At 39.1% G+C, this 23,808-nt stretch overlaps 1 protein-coding gene across 1 annotated transcript; it reads left to right on the top strand.

Moving 5' to 3' along the window:
- The first annotated feature begins 8,618 nt into the window (after positions 1-8,618).
- TNMD (tenomodulin) lies at positions 8,619-23,434 on the top strand. The gene is made up of 7 exons (XM_028101515.2): positions 8,619-8,666; positions 8,832-8,963; positions 17,599-17,739; positions 17,959-18,060; positions 20,767-20,920; positions 22,759-22,925; positions 23,225-23,434. The coding sequence occupies exons 1-7, from the start codon at positions 8,619-8,621 to the stop codon at positions 23,432-23,434; spliced, it is 954 nt and encodes a 317-aa protein (XP_027957316.1).
- Positions 23,435-23,808: the final 374 nt, after the last annotated feature.

Raw genomic sequence — 23,808 nt, 5'->3', positions numbered from 1 at the left:
GGCTTGGTGTCAGCAAGTTAGCACACGCAAGTGCTATGCTTGTTCCCACAGGGGGTCCTGTATTTATGCTGAGGAGTAGGGGAGGGAAATGATGTCTGCCAGCAGCTTTTTTCCTGTAGGGGTCGTTCTGTGAATGCTGCCTCTCTGGGACTTGCTCTGAGATAAGCAAATAACTTCTGTGCCTTAGGCATTCTTCAGATTGCTGTTTCCACACTTTATATCCACAGGCTGTTTCCCTTGCCTTCTTTCCAAGAGCAGACCCAATGTCTCTGTGCTCTCCTGAAGCCAAGCCTGCTGACCTTTAAACCCAGGCGTTAAGCCCCACTGGTTGCAAGAATTCACAAAATTTGACCCCTCTCAATTTCCAAGCCAATTGCTATGGGGATTAGTTTTCCTTGTGCACTCCCCTGTCTGCTAGTCTATCTCTTGCCCTTCTCTGCAACCTCAGCTCCTTCCCCACTATAGTGCCATGATCCATTTCTCTCTCAAACCTTATCTCTGCACCTACTACCTTCTTCATTATGACCGACCTCTTGTCTACCTTTAGCTGTGGAGTTTGTTCTGCTAGCCTTCAGGTCAATTTCTGGGGTATTTAGGATGATTTGATAGTTATATAGTTGTATTCATGGGACAAGGTGAGCCTAGGGTCCTCCTACTCCACTGCCATCTTCCCCTTTGTCTATGATATATTTCTAAGTGGCAAGATCAAGTAGCTGACAAACATATAAACTTTTTTGTAAGATTACATATATATATATATTTTAAAACTAATATCATATACATACACACAAATATATATGTGAACATGTATTTTCACTTGAATAGCAAAGGCTATGGAATAATACTCATTAAACTTACCAGTGGTTCTTTCTGAGAACTTGTGGGGAGAGGACTTTGATTTTTTTACTTCCTACTTTGGATAGATTATTTGCCAGTGAGGATGTACTTCTTCTATAATAGAAAAAAAATTAAATACTCCTTCCACACAAAAATTCTTTCAGTTGCTCAAAAATTCCATTCTTTTTCACATTTTCAAGATTTTGGCCATGATTTTCCACTGCCTGGAACGCTGTCTACACTGACACTTTTACCTGGCTGTTCATCTTGCAAGTCTCAATTTCTTCATCACTTTCTCCCAGAAGCCTGCCCTGAGTACCCCTTCCTCTCCCTATAACCTTGCAAAGCTGAGTTAGGTGCCCTCCTCTATGTTCCCAGGCATGCTATACTGTTTTAAGATAACACCACACACTGGCCTATAATTATTGGTTTACACCTTCTTCACTACACTTTCATGTACTGCAGTAATCCCAATTGATATTCAAGATCTATTGAATTTATTAATTGATTTATGAACAAAACATTATTGAAAATCCAATTCCTTTTATTCTAAAGAAAAAATAGAGAAATGTGGCAGACATTAAAGGATGGAGCAAAAGAAACGTAACTCGGGCATTTTTCTTTTGTCCAGATGAAGAGCTATGTGGAGAGGTAGAAGGAAAAAAGAAGGCAATCTAAAAGAAAAAAAGATCTGGGTAACTTGATCTGTTATAACTTCATTTCTCCCATACAATCAATATTCTACCCACAATGGATTACTCAGTACTACCATACCCCAAACACATACTTATACACCTATATAATTTTGCTCATGTTATTCTTGCAGTCCACAATGCTCTTTCACATTCCCCCCATGAAAAAAAAAGTCCTATTTTTCAGTCTTTCAACCTTGCAGAGGCTTTTGATAGAGTTCAACACTACCTTCTTTGTCAAAGACTCTTTTCTTGGTTTTTGTCACACCTTGGTATTTTCCTTCTATTATCTTGGCCACCCTACTTTGGTCTCATTTGCCAGCTCCTCCTCCTCTATCATCTGACTTCTTTTTTTTTAAGATTTTATTTTTTTATTTGAGAGAGAGAGAGCTGGGAGAGAGAGTAAGAGGGAGAGAGAATCCAAAGCAGACTCTGTGTTCCGTGCTGAGCACAGAACTGGACATGGGGCTCAATCCCTCGATGGCAAGATCATGACCTGAGCAGAAACCAAGAGTCAGACACTTAACTGACTGAGACACCCAGGTGCCCCATCATCTGACTTCTAATGCTAGTATTTCTACAGTGAAATCTGGCCAGCCAAAGAATAAATAAAGGACCAATGTAACCCACAATGCCAAAAGGCAGTGGAGCAATATCAAACTCTTGAGAGAACCAAAGTGTGACCCAAAAATTTTATATGCTATCCCTTCAACAAACATATTCTCAAGCATGCAAAAGTTCAAGAAATGCAACATTTATGAGTCCTCCTTTTTAAAAAAACTAGTAAATGAGAAAATAGAGACAACCAAGAGATATATCAAAACAAATAACTCAGGCATAAAGAAGCTGTGATAAGAGGACTAAAGGTAAGCATTGAATTCATTTAAACACAGAACCAAGACCAAATAACTTAAAGAATTTGGGGGGGAGCAGAAAGTAAAACTAATAAAATAACTAACAAAAATTAGGAGATGGGAGGAGAAATGCAAAGGGTCTCATTTTGTTACATTTCATAATGATAGCTCGTCCTCATATTTATAATAATGGTTTATTATGTACCAGTCACTATACCAAGTATTTTATATGTATTAACTCTTACTACTCACAACTCAATGAAATAGGCACTTTTTAATTCCCATTCTAGAAATAAGAAAACTGAGGCACATAGGGATTAAATAATTTGTCCACCTTATAGCTAGTTAAGTTGCAGAACTGATTTGAACCTAAGCAGACTATTTCTAGAACCCATGCTCTTAACCAACCACCCAGGGAATCAGTCAACACTATCAAAAATTGAAATGGAAATAAAAATATAATGACTACAACCTCTTTATATTTTTCAAATCTTTGATATTAACTTTAAAATAATCTTTCAGACACTTCAATTTTTTGAGAGGGAAGAAACATTTATCTGAAGTATATCAATCCCTTTCACTTCAATTTATTTTTCTTTTGTTCAATTCAAGCAATTTTTAAAATTTCATACTTTTTAAAATAGCATTATATTACTTCTATTTAATTTTTTCTATTCATTTATTAATCCTATATAATAAAATGGATGCCCAGAATAACATTCATTAATCTTAGCAGCTAATGCTTATGAAGTGTTTACTATCTTCCAAGTAACAGAATAAGCATTTTAAATGGGTTCTCTCATTAAATTATCACAGCAATCTTATAATTAAGTACTATTTTTGTCCTCCTTTATTCAGATAAAGAAACTGAGGCTCAGTAATGGTTATTCTTGGTTGCTGCAGATTTGGAAGGATTTTTTCCCCTTTCTTGTGCTTTTCTATATTGCTTGCATATTTTATGAGCAAGTATCTTTTTTATAAAAATGTAAAAACCATTCTAAAAGTACATTTTTAAATAAATAACTGAAAATTCCCTGGGGCTTAGTCTTGAGCCTTTTTCTCTTTCTATTCTGCACTCTTTCGCTATACTATGTCATCAACCCCCATAGCTTTGAATACCATCCACAGGCAAATGGCTCGCAAATCCATAGTCATACCTCAGAGATATTGTGGGTTCAGTTCCAGATCACAGCAATAAAACAAAAGTCACAATAAAGTGAATGAAATGAAATTTTTGGTTTCCCAGGACATATAAAAGTTATGTATACACTATGCTATAGTTTATTAAGTGTGCAATAGCATTATGTCTAAATGTACATAACTTAATTAAAAAATACTTTATTGCTAAAAAATGTTAACCATCATCTGAGCTTTTGTGAATCATAATCACTGATCACAGATCACCATAAGAAATATAATATTGAAAAGTTTGAAATATTATGAGTATTAGCAAAATGTGACACAGAGACACAAAGTAAACAAATGCTATTGGAAAACAATGGCCCCAACAAACTTGGTCAATGCAGGGTTGCCACAAAACTTCAATTTGTAAAACATGCATTATCTGTGAAGCTCAGGAAAGCAAAGCACAAAAATGAAGTGCGCCTGTATATTTCCACTCCAGGGACTGTCTTTGGAGCTCCAAACACATATGCCCAACTGCCAACCATACATCTTTTGTATGCTTCATACACACCTCAAATTCAACATGTCCAAAACCATACTCATTATCCCAAACTGGTCCTCCTCCATGTTTCTTGACCCCAGTGAGTTGCACCACACTCCACCCAAATGCACAAACCAAAAATACATGAATCATTTTTTATTCCTCCTTTTTTTCTCACCTTGTATGTCCAATCTATCACCATGCATGTGCTACCTCTAAAATATATCCCAAATCTATCTACCATCATTATTATCACTTCCTTAGTCCAGACCAATATCATCTCCTGACTGATAAACATTTTAAAATTCTTGCTTCCAGGGGCCTTGGGTGGCTCAGTCGGTTAAGAGTCTGCCTTCAGCTCAGGTCATGATCCTGGAATCCTGGGATCAATCCCCATGTTGGGCTCCCTGCTCAGCGGGGAGTCTGTTTCTCCCTCTCCCTCTGCCCCTCCCCACTTGTGTTCTCTCTCTTGCTCACTCTCTCTTTCAAATAAATAAATAAAATCTTTAAAAAATTAAAAAATAAAATCAAGTTCTTGCTTCCTTACAATTCATTCTTCTCATAGCAGTCCGAGAGATGCTAATAAATGAAAAAGGAATTGTGCATCTCCCTTGCTTAAAATACTTCAATGAATTCCCATTGCTCAAAAAGTTGAAAATAGAGCTACCATACGATCCAGCAATTGCACTACTGGGTATTTACCCCAAAGATACAAATGTAGGGATCCAAAGGGGTACGTGCACCCCACTGCTCTTAGAATAAACTTCAAACCCTTACTATGGCCCTTGTGGCAGAAACTATGAATTGCCTGTCCAATATGTCGCCTCATTCTATAACAAAACCAGCATTCTGTTAGGGGTAGTAATAGGCTGAGATGAAAGTAAACACCCCCCCCAGACTCCACTATAGCTAGAATTGGCCATCCAACCCAGTTCTAGCCAATAAGATAAGCAGAAATCTACAAGATAGGGCTTCCAGAGAAACTCCTATTTTCCTGATGGAAAGAGACAGATTCAGCTGTCACATGTCTTTTGTCCTTTTGCATTGTCTCCCTTTTCCTGGCTGGGTGTGAAACAGTCATCTTGGAAGCATGAAAATGGAAGTCATGCTCAAAGGATCGCAGAATAAAAATATGGAAGCTTGGGTCCTAGAACTTGCACAAGCCCTGGACTGTTGATACTGAGGCTGTCATGTCAGAAAAATAAACCTCTTATTTTGTTAAGCCACCATATCTTGTTTTCTTTTACATGCAGCCGAAAACAGTCCTAATAGACACAATCTTGTATGGTATGGTCCTTGTCTATCTCCTCAGCCTTGTCTTAGACAACTTTCCTCTTCCTTCACTGTTTTACAACCACACTGATTTTCCTTTTACTCTTCAAATACAAGATCTCTTCTGCTCCAGGGTATTTGCATGTGCTGTTCCTTCTGCCTAGAATAATCTTTTCCTCACTCTTTATCAGCTAACTTCTACTCATTTTTCAAGTCTGAGCTTAAGACACATCTCAGCATGGACTTCCCTGACACCTCCAATTGAAATTAGGTGATTTCATAGCACCCTGAACTTTTATTTCTTAGCATGTTTCATAATTTATATTTTTTTCTTTATTTACAAGATCTTTTTCCTTTTAGTTTAACGACTGTCTCCCCAGCTAGACTCAGAGTTTTATAATGTCAGGGACTGTGTTTGTCTTGTCTAAATATATGTCCAGCCCCTATAACAGTGCCTACCACATTAGGGCACTGAGTAAACAGTGCTAATAAATGAACAATTTACTGCAATTCCATGTGTTTTGTGCCATTTTCCCTGCTCTACTGAATCAGAATTAATCATTGCCTCCATCCTTCCATGGCATATTGCTTTGACTTCTATTTTAATTAAATACTTTTAACAAATAAGGCATGTTTTTAAAGATCTCAAAATCTGTTCAGGAGAAAAACACCTATAAGTGAACTATAATGCAGTATAAGTGCAAGATTTAAAGTATGAGTAAGACACAAAAAAAGAACAAGGAAGGGAAATCCAAGCAAAGCATATGGCATGTGCAAATGCCCCATAGTGTGAAAAAGCAGAGGGTGCTCAGTATCAATAAAGGGTAAAGTATAAGGAAGGCATTGGAGGCAGAGTGTAACATTGTGGAGGGGGAAATCATCTAACATAGTAAACATAGGTTTCTCCATGAGACTACTCTCATGACTTTCTCTTTTTTTCTAAACTTGGTTAAGAATTGTAAAACAAATAGAACCATGACATATTTCATAAATTACATAATCAATTTCATGCATAATTATGCCTGCAACAGTTGGAAAATTATTTTTCTTTGAGACATTAAGATGTGGATGAAGTCACATGTACATGCTTCATTGCCCTGCCCAGTAGAGAACCCCAGTTTCCTCCATCTCTATGAAAGAAATTGTCCAAAATCAAAGCTGGAGAGGTAGGCAGAGTCAAGACCATGAAATGTCTGTGTAGTCACCATAAGTAGCTTTGATTTTTTAGACAATGAATAGACATGAAAGGATTTTAAGCAGGGGAAAGATTATCCTCAGATTTGCATCTTAGAAAGAGTACCTTGAAGGCAATGAATTGGAGGCAAAGAAACCAGTTAGAATTCTAATGCAACAGTAAAAGATGTTGCAACTAAGGCAGTGGCAATTGAGAATGGAGAGAACAGAATTGGAGACATAATTCAGAGGCAAAATTGACTGGATTTAATAATTGATTAGGCATGGGGATGAACAAGAAAGAAAAAACGAAGGATCATTTGGAGATTTCCATTCTAAAGACTAATCATCGTGTCATTTAATGAGGGAGATAATACAGAAAGAAAAGTATGTTTGGAAGGGAAGATAATTAATTCAGTTTGAGACGTGTGATATTAGAAGTGCTTATGAAATATCCAAGTGAAGAGATCCAACAGGTTAGAGAGACACATGGGTCTAGGGCCCTAAGAGAACAGCCTGGATCTGAGACCTCTTAGAGACCTAAACTAAGCTTTAACGGTAAACATAGGGAGGAAAGAGTGGCTTTGAAGGATGTAAGAATTTAGAATCTATAAGATTTGGTGACTGATTAGATCAAGGGAATGTGAAAAAGAGAGGGTAGTCAGGGACAAACCTCAGTTTTCTGGTTTTGGAGCCTGGTTGGGTGATGGTTCCACTGTTATGGACTGAATTGTGCCCTTCACCCTACTAAACTCATATGTTGAAGCCCTAATACTCATTATCTTAGAATGTAACTGTATTTGGAGATAGGGCTTTTAAAGAGGTAATTAAGGAAAAATAAGGTCATATGCACGGAAACATGAAAATGGAGTCCATTTTCATGTCCAATTGGACATGAAACAGTCCATGTTGTCTTCTTATGAGGACAACAGCCCGATAAGACTGTTTTCCTCATAAGAAGAAATTAGGACATGCATAGAGAGAGAATGCCATGTGAACATGAAGAAGACCATCTACAAAGCAAGGAGAGAGGTCTCAGTATAAAGCAACTCTGCTGACACTTTGATCTTGGACTTCTGGCCTCTAGAGCTGTGAGAATATAAATTTCTGTTGTTTATGCCACGCAATCTGTGGTACTTTGTTATGGTACCTCCAGAAAACTAATATAACCACCAAGCAAGATTAAGAATATGGAGGAGAGTAGGTTGGGAAAAGGGGGTTTCAAAAAAAGAAGAGTTTTATGTGGGACATGTTGAGTTTGAGGTTTCTGAGGTACATCCAGGTAAAGATATTCAAATGCTTTGAAATTCAGGAGATAGAAAGGGGTTATAGATACAGATTTAGAAATCACTGATATGCAACTGACACTTTATAGGAGTGTGTGAGATCATCTAAGAAGAGTATATAGAGTTAGAATATAATCAAAGATAAAACCATACGGAATATTAACATTAAAGAACAGACTGAGGAAGAGAATTCAGGGAAGGAAAATAATCAGAGAGAGAGGATGAAGAGAGAAAGAAAAAAATTTATCATTAATCTTTTAATCCGGTTTTTAATTGTAATTAGTTGAGTACATATTGATCTCAGTCCTCAAAGAGCTTTATCATAATAAAGGAGGCAGTACCTTATTCATTTCTGAATCTCCAACACCAAGTACAGTGCCTGACATTTAATATCCCTGCAATAAATATTTGTTAAAACAAGTGGAATTGAAATCAGGACTTCATTCCTTTTTTGTTTTGTTTGCTTATTTCTGGAGTGTGCAGCATGTGTTGCCACTGATATTTTAAGTTCATAGTGAAAAATCATTTCAATGTGTCCTAGGTTTGGTCCCCTTCCAAGCCAACCCCCAGGACAATAGTTTTCATTATAACCTTCTGTCTTTGCCATTCTGGATGGAATTCTGTGCACAGAAGTTATATACATATATGGGTATATCTTTGTAACAAATCGCAGCACAGGAGCCCCCCGGGCTCCCTCAGGCTCTGGTATGACATAGTTGAGCCATATAAATTCAGCTTCTCCTCTGGCATCTGTTAGCTGACTCACTTGCAACTCCACCTCAGCAGTGGTCTCTCAGTCCTCTCAAAGCAGGAAAAGAGTACTGTGTGCTGAGAGAGCATGGCAAAGAATCCTCCAGAGAACTGTGAGGACTGTCACATTCTAAATGTAAGTTGATTCATATTTTTTCCCTTTTGAGCAGAAGCATGGTTTCACAGATTTATCGTATCGCAATGTGAACATTAGAAAGTGAAATCAAAGGTGACTTTGAAGTATGGCTTGCTATTTTAAGAGCTATAGTGTATTGTTTTATTCTCTCTGTTCTTTGCTTAGGCAGAAGCTTTTAAATCCAAGAAGATATGTAAATCACTTAAGATTTGTGGATTGGTGTTTGGTATCCTGGCCCTAACTCTAATTGTCCTGTTTTGGGGGGGCAAGCACTTCTGGCCGGAGACACCCAAAAAAGTAAGTAAATGCACATTAATATCTAATGCTTCTGTTTTAAGTTTGATTGAATTTAATTAGTGCTTGACATGTATATTAGTCTGAAATGAAAATCATTAAGTCCCTTTTGCATATATTTTCTGGTGGTATGAAAAACTGAATCAAGATTTTGCTTTCTTTTATTTGCCTAATTATTTTGGTAAGGGAAAAATATGTTTTCTGTATTTCAGTTAGTAGTGATAGGAGTAGAATTACCTACTTTTTTATAATGCTTGGCTTTAAGAAGTTAAGACTCCTCCTAGAAGCAAAATTTTTACTGTAAGAAAAAAATACTTTTCATCTTTCTTTCAATTATCTGGGCAGAAACTGATGGAAAGTAATTATACCACCACATAAGAAGAAATCACCAGAAATGGCAGCAAAGGATTTTCAGGGATTATGTTTCTGACTTAATGCATCTGCTCTGAGGACAGGCGGCAAACTCCTCTTCAGAAGAAGCAATTCTCATACCTGACTTCACATGTATTTATGACTTAAAAAAAAAAAAAAAACCTAGAGCTTTTTGGCTCCTCACCAGCCACAATTGTCACTGACCCACTGAGATAGTAATGCCACAAGGTAGAAACAAGTCAATAATCACAGGTACCTCAGAAAGCTTCTGATATCAAGATCATTTGGTATACCTAGGTGGCCACTGTAGTTGATATTAGTGTACCTTAATGTTATGATTACTCCCAGACTCACATGCGATGGGCAAGTTTAGATGTGACCCAAAGAAAATCATAGTTCCTTCATGCTAACAATTTCCATTTAAGAGATAAGTAATAAATGTACAAGCTACAAGGTATGTAGATGGTTTTCTGTCTTTGCCACAATTTTCTCTCTGCATGTGGGTTGTTGTTACTTTTGCTATTAATTTGTTATCATGAGATGCTCATTTCTATTTCATAACAGATGTAGGAAGAGAAGGGCATATATCCAGGAGGAAGAATGAGAGACAAGAAGAAAATGGGTTAGCATGGACTACTGAGAGCCAAAGGAGTGATAGGAGCAGAAAGGAAAGAATATGGATAAATGGAAAAGGAGAGGCAAAGGAGAGAAAATAGAAAATTAACTGAACAAGTGTCCAAAAGAAAACAGAGAAATAAGGCATAGCTACCCTTGGATTCTTCACCGCTATTGCCACACCCACTTTCATTTAGTCCCAGAGGCTATCTCATCAAGTTTAAACAGGAGGGAGAATGAAAAGCAAAGCAGCCCATCTTGTTGGTTCACCTTTTTATTTACACCTTGTCCCAGAAAGGATTTCAGGCATCACCCAATGCCTATAGTTATCCATTTCTCTCATTCTCTCTCTCTCCTTCCTTCTCTCTCTCTCTCTCTCTCTCATCTCTTGCACTGTGCCCTGCTTCTGAACTACTTTCTGTTCACATTTCTTTCTAGAGAATCCACCTATATTCAGGCTATCAAGGTGGACAAAGAAATAGATCAGGAAGGAAACAACAAATGAATAAAAGTGCCAAAATGCATTCCAATCCAATTCGGCTACCACTTAGCCAATTCCCTAGGTAATGTGCTGCCCCACAAATTGAATATTGTTGGATCCTTTAGACAATTATAGGTGAGTTAGAGGACAATAAACCCTTTTGTTCTCCATGGTCATAATGTACTTAACTGAGTGTGGTAGGTAGCTAGCCCTTTTGACCCCCTGTACAAGCATGACTAAACATGGGGCCAGATGGCCTTTCTTGTTTTATTGTAGCTGTTGGTACTGCAAATGCTATTTTGAAGTTTATGTGTTTTTATAAACTTTCAGTGTTATTTGCCTCAGTGCAACTATAAATGACTAAGTAGGACCTTGCTTTTATCTTGCAAGGTGCCAAACTCACTAACAGGGCCCATGGTTCCCTCTGCTTCCGTATTATATCATCTTTGCTTCTCACGTCAGTTCCCTTTTTAATGCATTATAAGGAACAATTCTGTGATTCCTCAAACCAAAAGTAAAACCTAGTCAGTGCATGCACAGAAGAGGTGGGTATGATACCAAATAAAGTTTATCAAGAATCAAACCTCTCACGAAGTAATCCATCTTGGGATGTGCTTTTCAGCAAAGGGATTCTCAGAAATGAACAAAATTATTGCAAAGTAATCTGGTGAAAGACAATAGGTGTCTCCTAGGTCAACTTTTCCCACCATGAACAAAGGTTATTTGTTCTCCATTCCATTTGGGGAGTTGCAATTTATTGTCTTTGATATTTAAGTCCTGGCCTTCACCACAAGACCAGGCTGGGTCCATTGAAAACTAAAGAACCAGCTGGAGATGTGAATGCTTCCCTCAGTCTACCACTACCTTCAATTCCCAAAGAGTCCAAGAGACCATCTATGTTTCCAGTGGCTAAGACTGCCAATAAGTCTGCCTCAGAGCTGACTTATGAATCCTGGGAAGAGAAAAGTAGTCAGATTAGTCTTGGAAAAAGATTTGCAAAAGAAAAGGATCCAGGCATCTTGCACAAATTAGACTCTCCCCTTAAGAGTATGGCCTAGCAAGAAATAACAGCAGATTAAAATCCAGGCTCTTCTGGACTTTCCTTTACAACCTATGGGACCTGTGGGGACCATGGGGCCCTTGGTGGACAGAATTGTTGATGCTGTTGTGCTTATGGATGGAGAGATTTGTTTGCTCTCCTGGGGCTTCCTCCAAGCTCTTAGTGTTTGCTCCTCTAGCCTCCATCATATCTCCTTTTTATTTCGTGTTTTTGACATCTGTTTAAAATAAACAGCATTTACTTAACGTTTTACATCTGGTGTTGACATTTCCATGCCAGTAAGTCGTTCCTCTCCTTCTATTACCTCCCACCTTGGTGTATACAAAAGATCCAGATTCCTGATCCCAAAGTGGGAGTAAGACATGCTTGATTACCTTTCCTCACCTCAGGCATGAGCACATGTGCACGCATGCATACACACACACACACACACACACACACACACACACACACACACATACACACACACACACTCCAGAAACAGAAAGACATCAAAATGAAGTGAAACAAAAGGGATTAACTCTGGGGTAACTTCTGCACTCCCTTACAGGCTACAGATCCCTAACCCACAACCACATACAGGAGCCACTTGAGCTGAATGAAAGCCAGACCATCAAACTCTGTATTCAGCTTTCTCAACCAAGAAGAAGGGACCTATTCAGTCCCAGAGATTTTGAGAGTACATCACAACGAGGCTCCACTTCCAGGCAGTGACTGCTCAGGGATATTTGAAGCCAATTCCCTAGAGGAACATTCTTCCTTAAACCTCCCTGCATTACACATTTAACTAGAAACAATTAGAAGCCAACTCCCCAGCTAAATAATCCAACATGGAGAAAACAAGTCATAAAAATCCCAGCCTTTAAACCAACAATTTATAGATGCAGCACAGACCTTATGACCTATCCCCTCTAATCCTTTGAAGAATGAGGCAGAAAGATGATAATTTAAATAAATGAAATTCTGTCCTTCCTGCCATATCTAGGAACTGCCTGGTGACTTTAGGGCTCTTTAGAAACCATAAGTCCTAAGGCCCACACAGCAATCAACAGATTACTGGGAGCATCCTCATAACTTCTACATACTATCAGGATGAGAAGAGAAGTGGTAGGGATAGGTGGGCAGCCTTCTGCCCTCTCCCCCCAACCTCAACTACAAATAATCATTAAGACATCTTACCCAGGTTTGCAAGCCCAATTATCATCGTAGGCTGGAAATCCTTTGCTTAGAAAAAACACTTCCTTGCTAAGTCTAGATCCAGCTTTCCTGGGCCTGTTTCTCTAATGCTAGCATTGGCCAGAGACCCACTTTCTTCTTCTTCTACTCCTCTTCTTAGCACACAATTGATACAACTCTCCTTCTTGACTTCCCTGGGCTTTCCTACACAGCAGTTTGGTGGATAAAATGTGGGTCTGGAGAAGCATTCATACCCTCAAGGAAAAAGTTGGAGTTGCAGCTGAAATCTCTTTAGCAGAGGGACTGAGCTTCTCCAGATGGTGCCACATTGGCATTTTAAAAAAGACTTCTCTTCATTTCATTTTCCTTGCAAACCATTGCAGGAGCAAAGTCCATCTTCACACAAACGGCAACTCTCATTGGGCCAACTTTTGCTCTGAGCTATTGAGAGGCAGCCCCAATTACGTGTACCATGACTCTGGCTACTGTGGGCACATTCTTATTCAGTCCCTTCATTCTCCTAAGGCAGCATTTGCTGAGCAACTTACATGGCACCAGCAAGGGAAATCTGGGTCCTCAAAGGGAGCTGTCTTTCAGTGACTGAGAGTGGGATTGGGGCTGCATAGGGAAAGCAGCCAGGTGATTAACAGGTAGTAGCAGTCCAATCATCAACCTAACAGGTGTTAGCCCAAATCTGAGCAAGAAATAACAGCAGATTAAAATCCAACTACTCAACATTGCATCTGGCAAGGCATGGGAGATAAAGATGGGAACTGAAACTCCAGAGAAACTTGATGATTTGCCCAAGGTCACACAGCTTTTAAGTGGCAGAGTTGAGGCTAGGACTAGAACATGGTCTAAGGATTCTTTCTACTGTTCTTACGTTGCATTTAAGAATAAGGGGTGGTGGGGACAGTGGGTATGGGAAAATTTCCCAGCCAACTTGAGTCTGTAGGTGAAAGAAATGGTTTTTTCTTGTTGAAAAAGAGGAATGTCTGTGCTGCTTATGCCAATTTTTTTCAGGGCTGAGAACTGGTGATTGAAGATGCAGAAGTCCAACTTTGCATAAGAAACAATCTGTCTGCTCTGTGTTGGTAAAGAAATACCCAGAGGCCCTTTAATTCCCACAGGCTAGGTTGGTAATAAAATGGTACAATGCATTCTCTTCCCTTCCTTCCAGCCTAACACCTGCTAGCCAGCTATTCTGAGCATGTATTTCACCTTTGGAGAGTGTACCTCATAAACAGACAGTAAAGGATGAAGGTGGACAGAAGAGCAGCTAGATTAATCACAGACTTCAAGAGGCAAACCTAAGCCAAATGTCCTCAAATCCCTTTTAGGAAAGGCTAAAGGTACTTGCCCCCAAAACAGATCCATCACACTGAGGTCTCTGGCAACATTACTTTTTATAAAAAGCTTTCTTTTCTACTCTCAGAGATTGCCACAGACTGAGGCAAGAAACAGGGAAAATTGTGAAAGGGGGATGTTAGGGCTCATTTGCTGCCTGAGTGGAGGCTTTAACTGGATTGAGGAAAGAATTCCTGGGCAGGGAAGAGAAATGAGTTTGTTTTTGCTCCATGTTTTCTCAGTGTGCTCTTCTTACATCTCTCACTGCCTGAACTGAATCACATATCTATTTCATTTCACATCTGAGTCATATTCCACTCCATAGGTTTCCCTGTCCCACTCCAGTGTTCTGGTCCTTATAGTTAAGAGCAGCCCTACATGTGGGTAGAACAGGAACTTATTGGAGTTGTGCTGGAAGGATGCCCTTGCCTCCAAAATATCTCTTATTCCTGGTGTCATTCTTCTTAAAATCCATCATTAGTAATCCATTCCTTAGAATTAACTATTGCATTCATTTTTTTAAGAGACAAATACCCATCCCTATCATCTTAGTGTGAAATCATTTGTCAAATTGATTTCTTCTTTGACATAAAGGACCTGGCACACCATGAGATTCCTAGATGTCTAGACAGGAGACAAAGGGATAGAGGGAGATGGGAAGAAGGGGAAGGACTAAGAAGGTACAAAGTGAACAGGATATGGAAAGAACTAGGTTCCCTAGAAACACCAATGATTAACTTTCCCTATTTGCCAATTTGACAGAAGTGTACTCTTCATCACACTCTGTCCTTGCTCTGTCCTTCTTGAAGTAAAGCTGAGTTGGGGGGCAGTGTGAGATGAGCTACTGAGAGCCCAGTCATACCTCTCTCAGGCCAGTCATCCTGTCTCTGCTTTAGTTAGTGCCCGGAAAGGACAAAACCATTTATTCCTTCATCTCCAGAAAGACCCTCAACCCCTGAGCCAGTGAGCTTAGTAGAGAGAAAAGTATTTCTGAGGCCAAAGTCATGAGCTCAGTCTTCATGTGGGCCAGTGGAACTTGCATAGCCATTACCCAGGCAATGTGCTCCGCAGGGACCTGGGCGAGACAGTATGTCTGGATTTGTTCAAACCCATCCCCAACAGTCCAAAGTGGGCCACAGGCATCATCTTCCTAGACAAGGACAGTCTGTTCCAAAAGGACACCTTTGATAGTAGAATTCCATCTGGGTGAATATATAGCTTTCCACCCCCACCCCTTATCCAGGATTCACATATAAATGAAGTCTTTCTGATCTCACTCCATTTAGCAATCTATCACTGCTTAAAAAAAAAAAAAAAGCCAAGAAGCTGGTTAGTGGATACAATCAGAATAGACCCCTTCTCCCCCATCAAAATAAAAAACAAGACTAAACAAAACAAAAAAACAAAAAACCTTTTTGAAGGAATGTTGAAAGTAATCAAGATCTGCTGAGCTTGGCAGTTTCCAATAGTTTTCATCTAGCAAGGTGTCCAAATGAAGTGCATTGCCAACAGTGCAGGAAAACTCATTCCACAGAAGTACACTGAAATTCTAAATGTCACCAGTATGGTTCCATAGTCTTCTACTAATGATTGAAAATACAGCCTGTATTTTTCTTTTGCCCAGGTAGGCAGCATTCCAACATCCCCTAGTCTCTAACCTCATTTTTCCATGCAATAATCCATCAGTAGTGTTACTGATGAAACAAACACCCCACCCCACCCCCAGTGACTAGTAGTGTCGATATTTGTCTCAACAGTGGATAGTATTTCTGAAGAAATTCCCTTCTGTTGGGAGATCTGACAAGACCAGATCTGAAGTAGATGCCTCTGTCCTCTACTTAGGTCAGGCCGACTGAGAGTTCAATTTGTTGCCATAGGTAGAAGTTTCTCAAGCTGGCTGCAGAGCTGGAATTGAGGACATATTTATAACTAGAAGCAAATAACAAGCCTAAAGGAATTTGTTTGCTACCTGTCACAAACCAGGCCAGACTTCCTGAGTTAACTCTGCAGTGGCTGGAAGGTTGTAAATACCATTTTCTTTCCCCTTTTAAAGTATGGTTTCTTAAAAGACATTGCCAATGTTCAAAATGTCTCTTTATGAAGATGAGAATTTGTCATTGGTAGGAAAAACTTATGTTGAATACTTAATACTTAATTGAGTACACTCAATACTTAAGCATTGGCCCTGTCCAAGGCACTCTAGAGACAAGGAGGTAAATGACATTGTCTCTTCCTATTCAGCAACTACATAGACTTTTCACACTTGATATAACATTGTTTCTACAAACCCTTCCAACTCGTTTCTCTACTTGAGTTGGGGAAAATTTGACCAGGTTAAACTAACATTTAGTCACAGACACTGGCAGACATCAAAAAACAACCCAATCCAGTACAAGCTCTAAAATGCTATCACTGGGAACCATATCATTAGAAAGCAACTTTGGCTCTATAGATGACTTGTTTTAGGAGGATTTTAGTTTACCCATTTTTTTTCCTAAGGAAAAATGAGTATGATAGCAGATGGCATCCTAACAACAGGGATAAGACAGATTTCCACATGGCCCCATCAGGTTTGGCTTGGTTTATGATAAGTAGTGAATTACTTTAGGTGTGTTGTTTGTTTCTAGCTACAAATATGTCATCAGTTATAGGTAATGGGCTTACTCCTAAACTGGGACACTTGATGGGACTGGTCTTCTTGGTCCTAAGAAAAAAAATTGTCACTTTTAGAGGGCCGGAGAGGGTCTGGGGTTTTGCTGCAACCACTCAAGAATGACCTGATAAGAAGCCTTTCCAAGGCACTGTTCTTGGAAGATACCATATTACTTAGTGCAGGGCACTTGACACAGTTGCTGAATTCTATATACAGGAGAACTTGAAGCCAACTGAATTAGGTTTGGAAAACAGAACTCAGGAATAAACTGAGTGGGCTTGATTAGCCCTTAAAAGAGAAGGTCAGGGGAAGGCAATAAATGTTTCCTGGAGTTGAAAGGGAAAAAGGATGCAATTGAGGTCAGGGTAAGACTATTACCTAATATTGGCCAAGGGGAATGGTCTTCAGATTCTAAAAAAGACAGAACCAAGACTATTGAGGCAATATTAAAGCCCTGGATAGATAAGGAGATAAAGAGCAATACCTAAGCATTCTAAATGTGTTCAAATCTCTTTCTCAGCCCCAGTGAATTTCAGGGGGAGAGAGGGGGTGAGCACTTGGAAAGGAAGTGGTAACTTAAAGAAGCAGCATCAGTTTAACATAAGGGGAAAATACTTTACAGGCTGGTTTGCAAAAATATCATTTGCTATTTAATCCAGGCTGCCAAGAAAACTGTTGGAATTTTAGTGATTAGTTCAGCAACTTGGGTTGAATACAAAATACCGGCTCTGAAGGGATCCCCATATCAGCTCCAGTGCCAAAAACACCTCACTTTAATCTTGAGTCTCAGAGAAATCCCAATGGTAAGCTGCTGAGATGGCACCTCATCACAAAGGCTCCAGAAAGAGAAGGTGCCCCAAATATTATGCAATTAAAGTATCTTATGAAGGGACACACTGAGTATCTTAGAGCTTGTTTTCCTCTGTTATTCCAGACATATGACATGGAGCACACTTTCTACAGCAATGGAGAGAAGAAGAAGATTTACATGGAAATTGATCCTGTGACCAGAACTGAAATATTCAGAAGTGGAAATGGCACTGATGAAACATTGGAAGTACATGACTTTAAAAATGTAAGCTGGATATTCCCCCTCTCAAGGGTTCCCACTTAAAATTTTAGAACATTTTAGTCAAGTTAAAAATAGCCTTAAGGCTCCACTTAATTTATAAGACAAAGCTTTCCTTTGAATTCAGATTTTGCCATCCTGGGGCCTTAACAGATCAGGGAACTCATTAACTTTGGCTATTTCAGGAAGTTTTGTTTTGTTTTGTTTTGTTTTGTCTGTTTATAGGGTTACACTGGCATCTACTTTGTAGGTCTTCAAAAATGCTTCATCAAAACTCAGATTAAAGTGATTCCTGAATTTTCTGAACCAGAGGAGGAAATAGATGAGGTATGTAAGAATATTAATAGTGGTAGGAAAAGCCATCATTTATTGGGTGTTAACTATGTGCCAGATATTGTACTAAATGCTGTACACTGATTTGATTCTCACAATGACCCTATAGGTCGGTGCTGTCATTATCCCCATTTTCCCGTGCAGAAACTTGGTTCAGAACCAAAAAGTGACTTGCCCAAGGTCACACAGTGACGAGCAGATTGGGATCTTGAACTCAGGCATTTCAAAAAACTAAAGTTCATGCTGTTAGGTGCACAACTATACTTTTGTACGCGGGTAGCCTTTAACATTATGTACATTTGCTTCCAAACCAAAGTTCTAGTTAAGAGGGGTAAGTTGGAGGAACAAAAACAATCCTGCTTAAAGATAAAGTCTTAAAAAACAAAACTCCCAAGACCACCTGAGATCCTTGCCACTTTATCACACTGTGGCATTCACTTATTTTAAAAAATTTTAGGTCATTCACCTTACCATTGTATGCTGGGCTGCTAATGGAATAATCTGCATTTAACCTCACTTGGAAAGGCAAAAGCAAAGAAGGTGAGAACTACAGTGTAATACAAATTCTCTGAAAACATAATGCCAGGCCAGGGTAAGGTAACCTAAGATACTGGCGCAATGACTAAATGGCCCCCGAAAGCCTAGTGGGAGATGGAGGATTATGGCCTAAAACACAGCCATTACTAAAGCCCTTCAAGCTCTTAATGTTTCCCTGATATTCTGTCTGTAACTAAAGTGTGTTGCTATCAGTGAAGCAATAAGGCAAACCTTAGCTAACTAAGGCCACCTTGTGGCAACACACTCCCACTGTAGCCAGAAGAAACAAATGTTTGGTTTGTTTGGCTTTGTTTTAGTGTTTAACTGGCAAATCTAAAATGAAATTATGGCAATGGCACAGTGGTCTCTCTATATACTGTAAAGACCTCTTTCTTCTCTCTCTCCCTCATTTTTTTTCACTATCTTCTTACATAGCTCTTTCCATTTTAATTCTCATCTACCCATTTATCTTTTGCTTTCCCTTTTCTTATTTTGGGGGCAGGTGGGGGATGAGGTGGGATAGGGAGCACTTTATCCTTTCTTTTACCCAAGTCTCAGAGCTATCATTGGTTCTCCCAGACATGCCACTGGTCTCCTTATGGCCAGAAAAATTACAGGCCCTAGTTACTAGAATTTCCAAGAAAAAGAAGAAGCTTTCCCAAAGATGATGCTCTGCTCTCAAGGCCTATGGTAGTGAAAATTTTTGGAGATTTTTTTTAAATAAGCATAAATTCAATGCATCTGAGGAACAGAACAACTTCCAGGATATTAGAAATTACTGCAGGAGGCAAGGGTAAAATGAAAGGAAAATCAAGAGGATAAAAACGTACTATATGCTGCGTTTTACAGAAAATAATGTAAACATTTGAGTAGGGCCAGCCAGCAATTAAAGCCCTAAACTAAAACAAGATTAATTTTTCTGAAAAAGATAAAGGCAGAGGCCCCTAATGTCTCATTTTGGCCCTAATTTATTCCTCAATTTTGCCATATCTTTTAAATAACATAAGTATTTATCTCGTGATAATGAGATTACTTTACCTTCAGAAAATCCATATATGTATATATATATTCAAGCTACAGACTTTTTTATGAAATAAGTTTGCGGTTCTGGATGACAAAACCCCTCTTATTCTATACTTTTCACCACTGTATCTATGGTTTGTGCATGCTAAACATGCAGAGCAGTTATATAAATAGCCTTGATTTTGCTAACAAAGCTAGTCAGCATACCAACCTCCTTTTTTCTACAGTCCCTTTCAATGCATCCCAAGGTCTTTACAGACTCAAGGGCAAGGGAGCTAAGACTTGATAGTTTTAAATGACTAGGGGAAAAATTATACAAAGCCATATTTCAGAGAACAAATAAAAACACTGAAATCATAAAGCTAGAAAGAAACCAAAGAGAAAAGTAAAAGCCTTATTAAGAGCAGGGGGAAATGTCAAGGCCCAAAAAACAAGTGAGTAAGAAGTAGGTATACAAGAAACCAAAGAGAAGGCCGTGTTCTTGATAATATGAGAAAAAAACACTGTAAGACAAACTGTAAACATCTAGAGTGAAAGGAGTAAAATAATGGTAAGGCCAGTGAAATCACAAGCTGGAGACTTGACTTTAAGACAAAAAAGACATCTTTTGTACTACAACTAGCCACCATTAACAGGCAAATCTTGTAAAACCCAAATATTAGGTTTAGTTGTTATTTAATTGATCTCAGGAGCTTGGACTATGAGAGTTTTTTCAGCTTGAGATCAAATCCTGTTTGTAATCCTAGTTGCAAACCTAAAACATGCTGGCACTCACAACATCCATTTAAAAGGGCAAAAACAAATGTAAATCACTCAGGGTTCCAGAAACCCAATTAAAACATACATGGCCCAGTGGGAGGCCCAGAAAATGATGGATAGCCTTCCTATTTGTGAGTGAAATGGTAGCAGAGAAAACTCCTGTTACAGTAAGCAGCCTTACTGTTAGACCCCAGAGAGGGATCGGTTGTTAACTCTCCCAAGGGCACCTACTGTATGCACATAACAGAGCTAGTTCACTGGCAGCCCTGGGATTGGAATTGTTATTCAGGCTCAAAATAGAGTGTTTTCCAGTATCCCATAATGTCTCACTCATTTTATTAATTTCTCCTCCTATCCCTACCTTGAACTTACTTCTCTCAGAATGAAGAAATTACCACAACTTTTTTTGAACAGTCTGTGATTTGGGTCCCAGCAGAAAAGCCTATTGAAAACCGAGACTTTCTGAAGAATTCCAAAATTCTGGAAATTTGTGATAATGTGACCATGTATTGGATCAATCCCACTCTAATAGCAGGTATGCCTTCTTCTCCTCCTCTTTCTCCTCCTTCTTCTAAAGTCAATAACAGGTTAATGTTCCCATCATTTAGAGACTACATTTCTTTTTTTTTTTTAAAGATTTTATTTATTTATTTGAGAGAGAATGAGAGATAGAGAGCACGAGAGGGAAGAGGGTCAGAGGGAGAAGCAGACTCCCCACCGAGCAGGGAGCCCAATGTGGGACTTGATCCCGGGACTCCAGGATCATGACCTGAGCCGAAGGCAGTCGCTTAACCAACTGAGCCACCCAGGTGCCCTAGAGACTACATTTCTAAGAAAACAAATGATCAGCTTATATCTTGTTAGATGAAACTGTATATGCTGACTGCCAAGGGAAGAAGGAATTTTTTTACAGCCAAGTTATATATCAGATAAATTAATGCTGACCAGCTTTTAAATATCCCAGCAAAGGTAATGTCACCCTAATGCGACTAGTGATAGCAAAAAACTAATCTTTCTTTGCACATCTATATTCATTGCAGTCAGGATACAAAACTATTCCTCAAACCACTATGTACCCAACCCAAGAACAGAGGAGAGAAGAGCCAAAACAATGTCCTGTTGTCTCAAGAATGATTCTGTGTGTCAAATGGCAGCATTCCCCCCAAGAAGATGGGACAGTCACTATAATACAAATTTCTTTGTGGCTGTTTTAGGAATCACTATAAAAGTGATTGAGTGCTACAGCTCTAGAGTAGAAGAGTCCAGCTCTCAACTTCCAGTCAGCTCATAAAGGAGGCAAAGGTCTCTGGACATCTTATTTTGCCCAGCTAACAGAGAGTCTGGCCTCCCTCATTCTAGACAGCCTAGATTACTGTATTACTCAAGAGAGACCACTCTAACCAATGCAGGCATCTACTGGTACTCTTTGGCAGCTTAAAAAAAGGTAACTAAATACAATGTGATATTCTGGACTGGATGCTAGAACTTCTGCTTCAGCATTCTTTTTCTAAAAGACATTAGTGGAAACAGTGATGAAATCTGAATAAAGTCTAGAGTTTACTTAATAGTATTGTACCAATGTTAATTTCTTAGTTTTCATAATTGTACCATGGTTATGTGAGATGCTAATATTAGGGGAAACTACATAAAGGGTATATAGGAACTCTGTACTACCTTTGCAACTCTTCTGTAAATGTAAGGTTATTTCTAAATAGAAAGATTTTTTTTTTAATTTAAGACAGGAAAGAGAAGGGGAAAGGGGGAAGACAGGGGGCACCGAATCAAATCCAGGAACTAAAAAATATTTACTGAGCACCTATCATAGGTAAAATCATCATGGGAGACACCTAGTTTCCCTGTCCTCATTTTTTAAAAGATTTTATTTATTTATTTATTTATTTATTTATTTATTTATTTAAGAGAGAGAGAGAATGTGAGCAGGGGGAGGGGCAAAGGGAGAGAGAGAGAGAATCCCAAGCAGACTCCACACCCAGCATGGAGTCCCACACGGGGCTCGATCCCAAGATCCTGAGATTATGATCCCAACCAAAACCAAGAGTCCAACGCCCAACTGACTGAGTCACCCAGGTGCCATCCTCATCTTTAAAATTAGGATGCTAGTAAGGCAAAGCAGTGTTTGATGCCAAATGAGCAAAGAATAGGTTCGTGTACATTAGAATAGTCAGATTTGTTTTAGGAAATCTCTTTAAAATTGCAGCTGTAGGAGTTTGGAAAAGTGGTTCACGCTTGCCTAAATGATGGCAGTGAGAAGACACAATGAAAAACTCTATTCCCAACACCATAACCCCAAGCACTTCTTTCAGGAACCATTTGCAAAGCAGGTGAATCACAACTTTGTGTTTATTACCTTAGTTTCAGAGTTACAAGACTTTGAGGAGGATGGTGAAGATCTTCACTTTCCTACCAATGAAAAAAAAGGCATTGAACAAAACGAGCAGTGGGTGGTCCCTCAAGTGAAGGTGGAAAAGACCCGCCATGCCAGACAAGCAAGTGAGGAAGAACTTCCAATAAATGACTATGTGAGTTACGTTCGTGTTACTCTTGTTAGAGGGATAGCAAAGAGCCCTCAAAAAACTCACTACCCCTAGATCAAAGTCACTAAATGGAGAATGTTCATTGTTTTAACAAAAAAAATATTTAAGAAACATGGAATCCCTAAAAGGTTCATTCATAATCAATCTTGATCAAGATTTTGATCAGACTAAGGAATTTAACTTCTCATCAGTCCCCAACTCATGTAGTCTTGTAGTCCTTCCCTGCTTGGTGGGCCTCTTCTTGGTGAACCTTCCCCTCCAACCCTGGTTTATTCTTCTTTCAGACTGAAAATGGAATAGAATTTGACCCCATGCTGGATGAGAGAGGTTATTGTTGTATTTACTGCCGTCGAGGCAACCGCTACTGCCGCCGCGTCTGTGAACCCTTACTAGGTTACTACCCGTATCCATACTGCTACCAAGGAGGGCGGGTTATCTGTCGTGTCATCATGCCTTGCAACTGGTGGGTGGCCCGCATGCTGGGGAGGGTCTAATAGCAAGTTTGAGCTCAAGTGCTTAAACTTCTGGCAGCCAACATATAATAAATGCATGCTATTCAATGAATTTCTGCCTATGAGGCATTTGGCTCCTAGTAGCCAGCACTCCAGAATTACTTGTAGGTAATTCCTCTCTTCATGTTCTAATAAACTTCTACATCATCATCAATGGCCTGATTGCTGCTGAACACACTGGGTAAGTGTTTGCTAAGAATGTTTCCTGCAAATGAAAAGGAGCAGATCTGTCTAACATGGATGACAATGATGGAAACTGGCATTGTATCAGGTTTGGGGAGTGGGAAAGGACAAAGCATAAGGATTCTGAAATACCATAGTTTACTATGCTGTATTGAGAAAGTGGAAATGAGGGA

This window comes from Eumetopias jubatus, unplaced genomic scaffold (genome assembly GCF_037043125.1).
Source record: "Eumetopias jubatus isolate StellerSeaLion01/CBP00866 unplaced genomic scaffold, mEumJub1_p1.0 scaffold_11, whole genome shotgun sequence".
NCBI classification, from domain to species: domain Eukaryota; kingdom Metazoa; phylum Chordata; class Mammalia; order Carnivora; family Otariidae; genus Eumetopias; species Eumetopias jubatus.
This window is presented reverse-complemented; position numbering and strand designations above follow the sequence as displayed.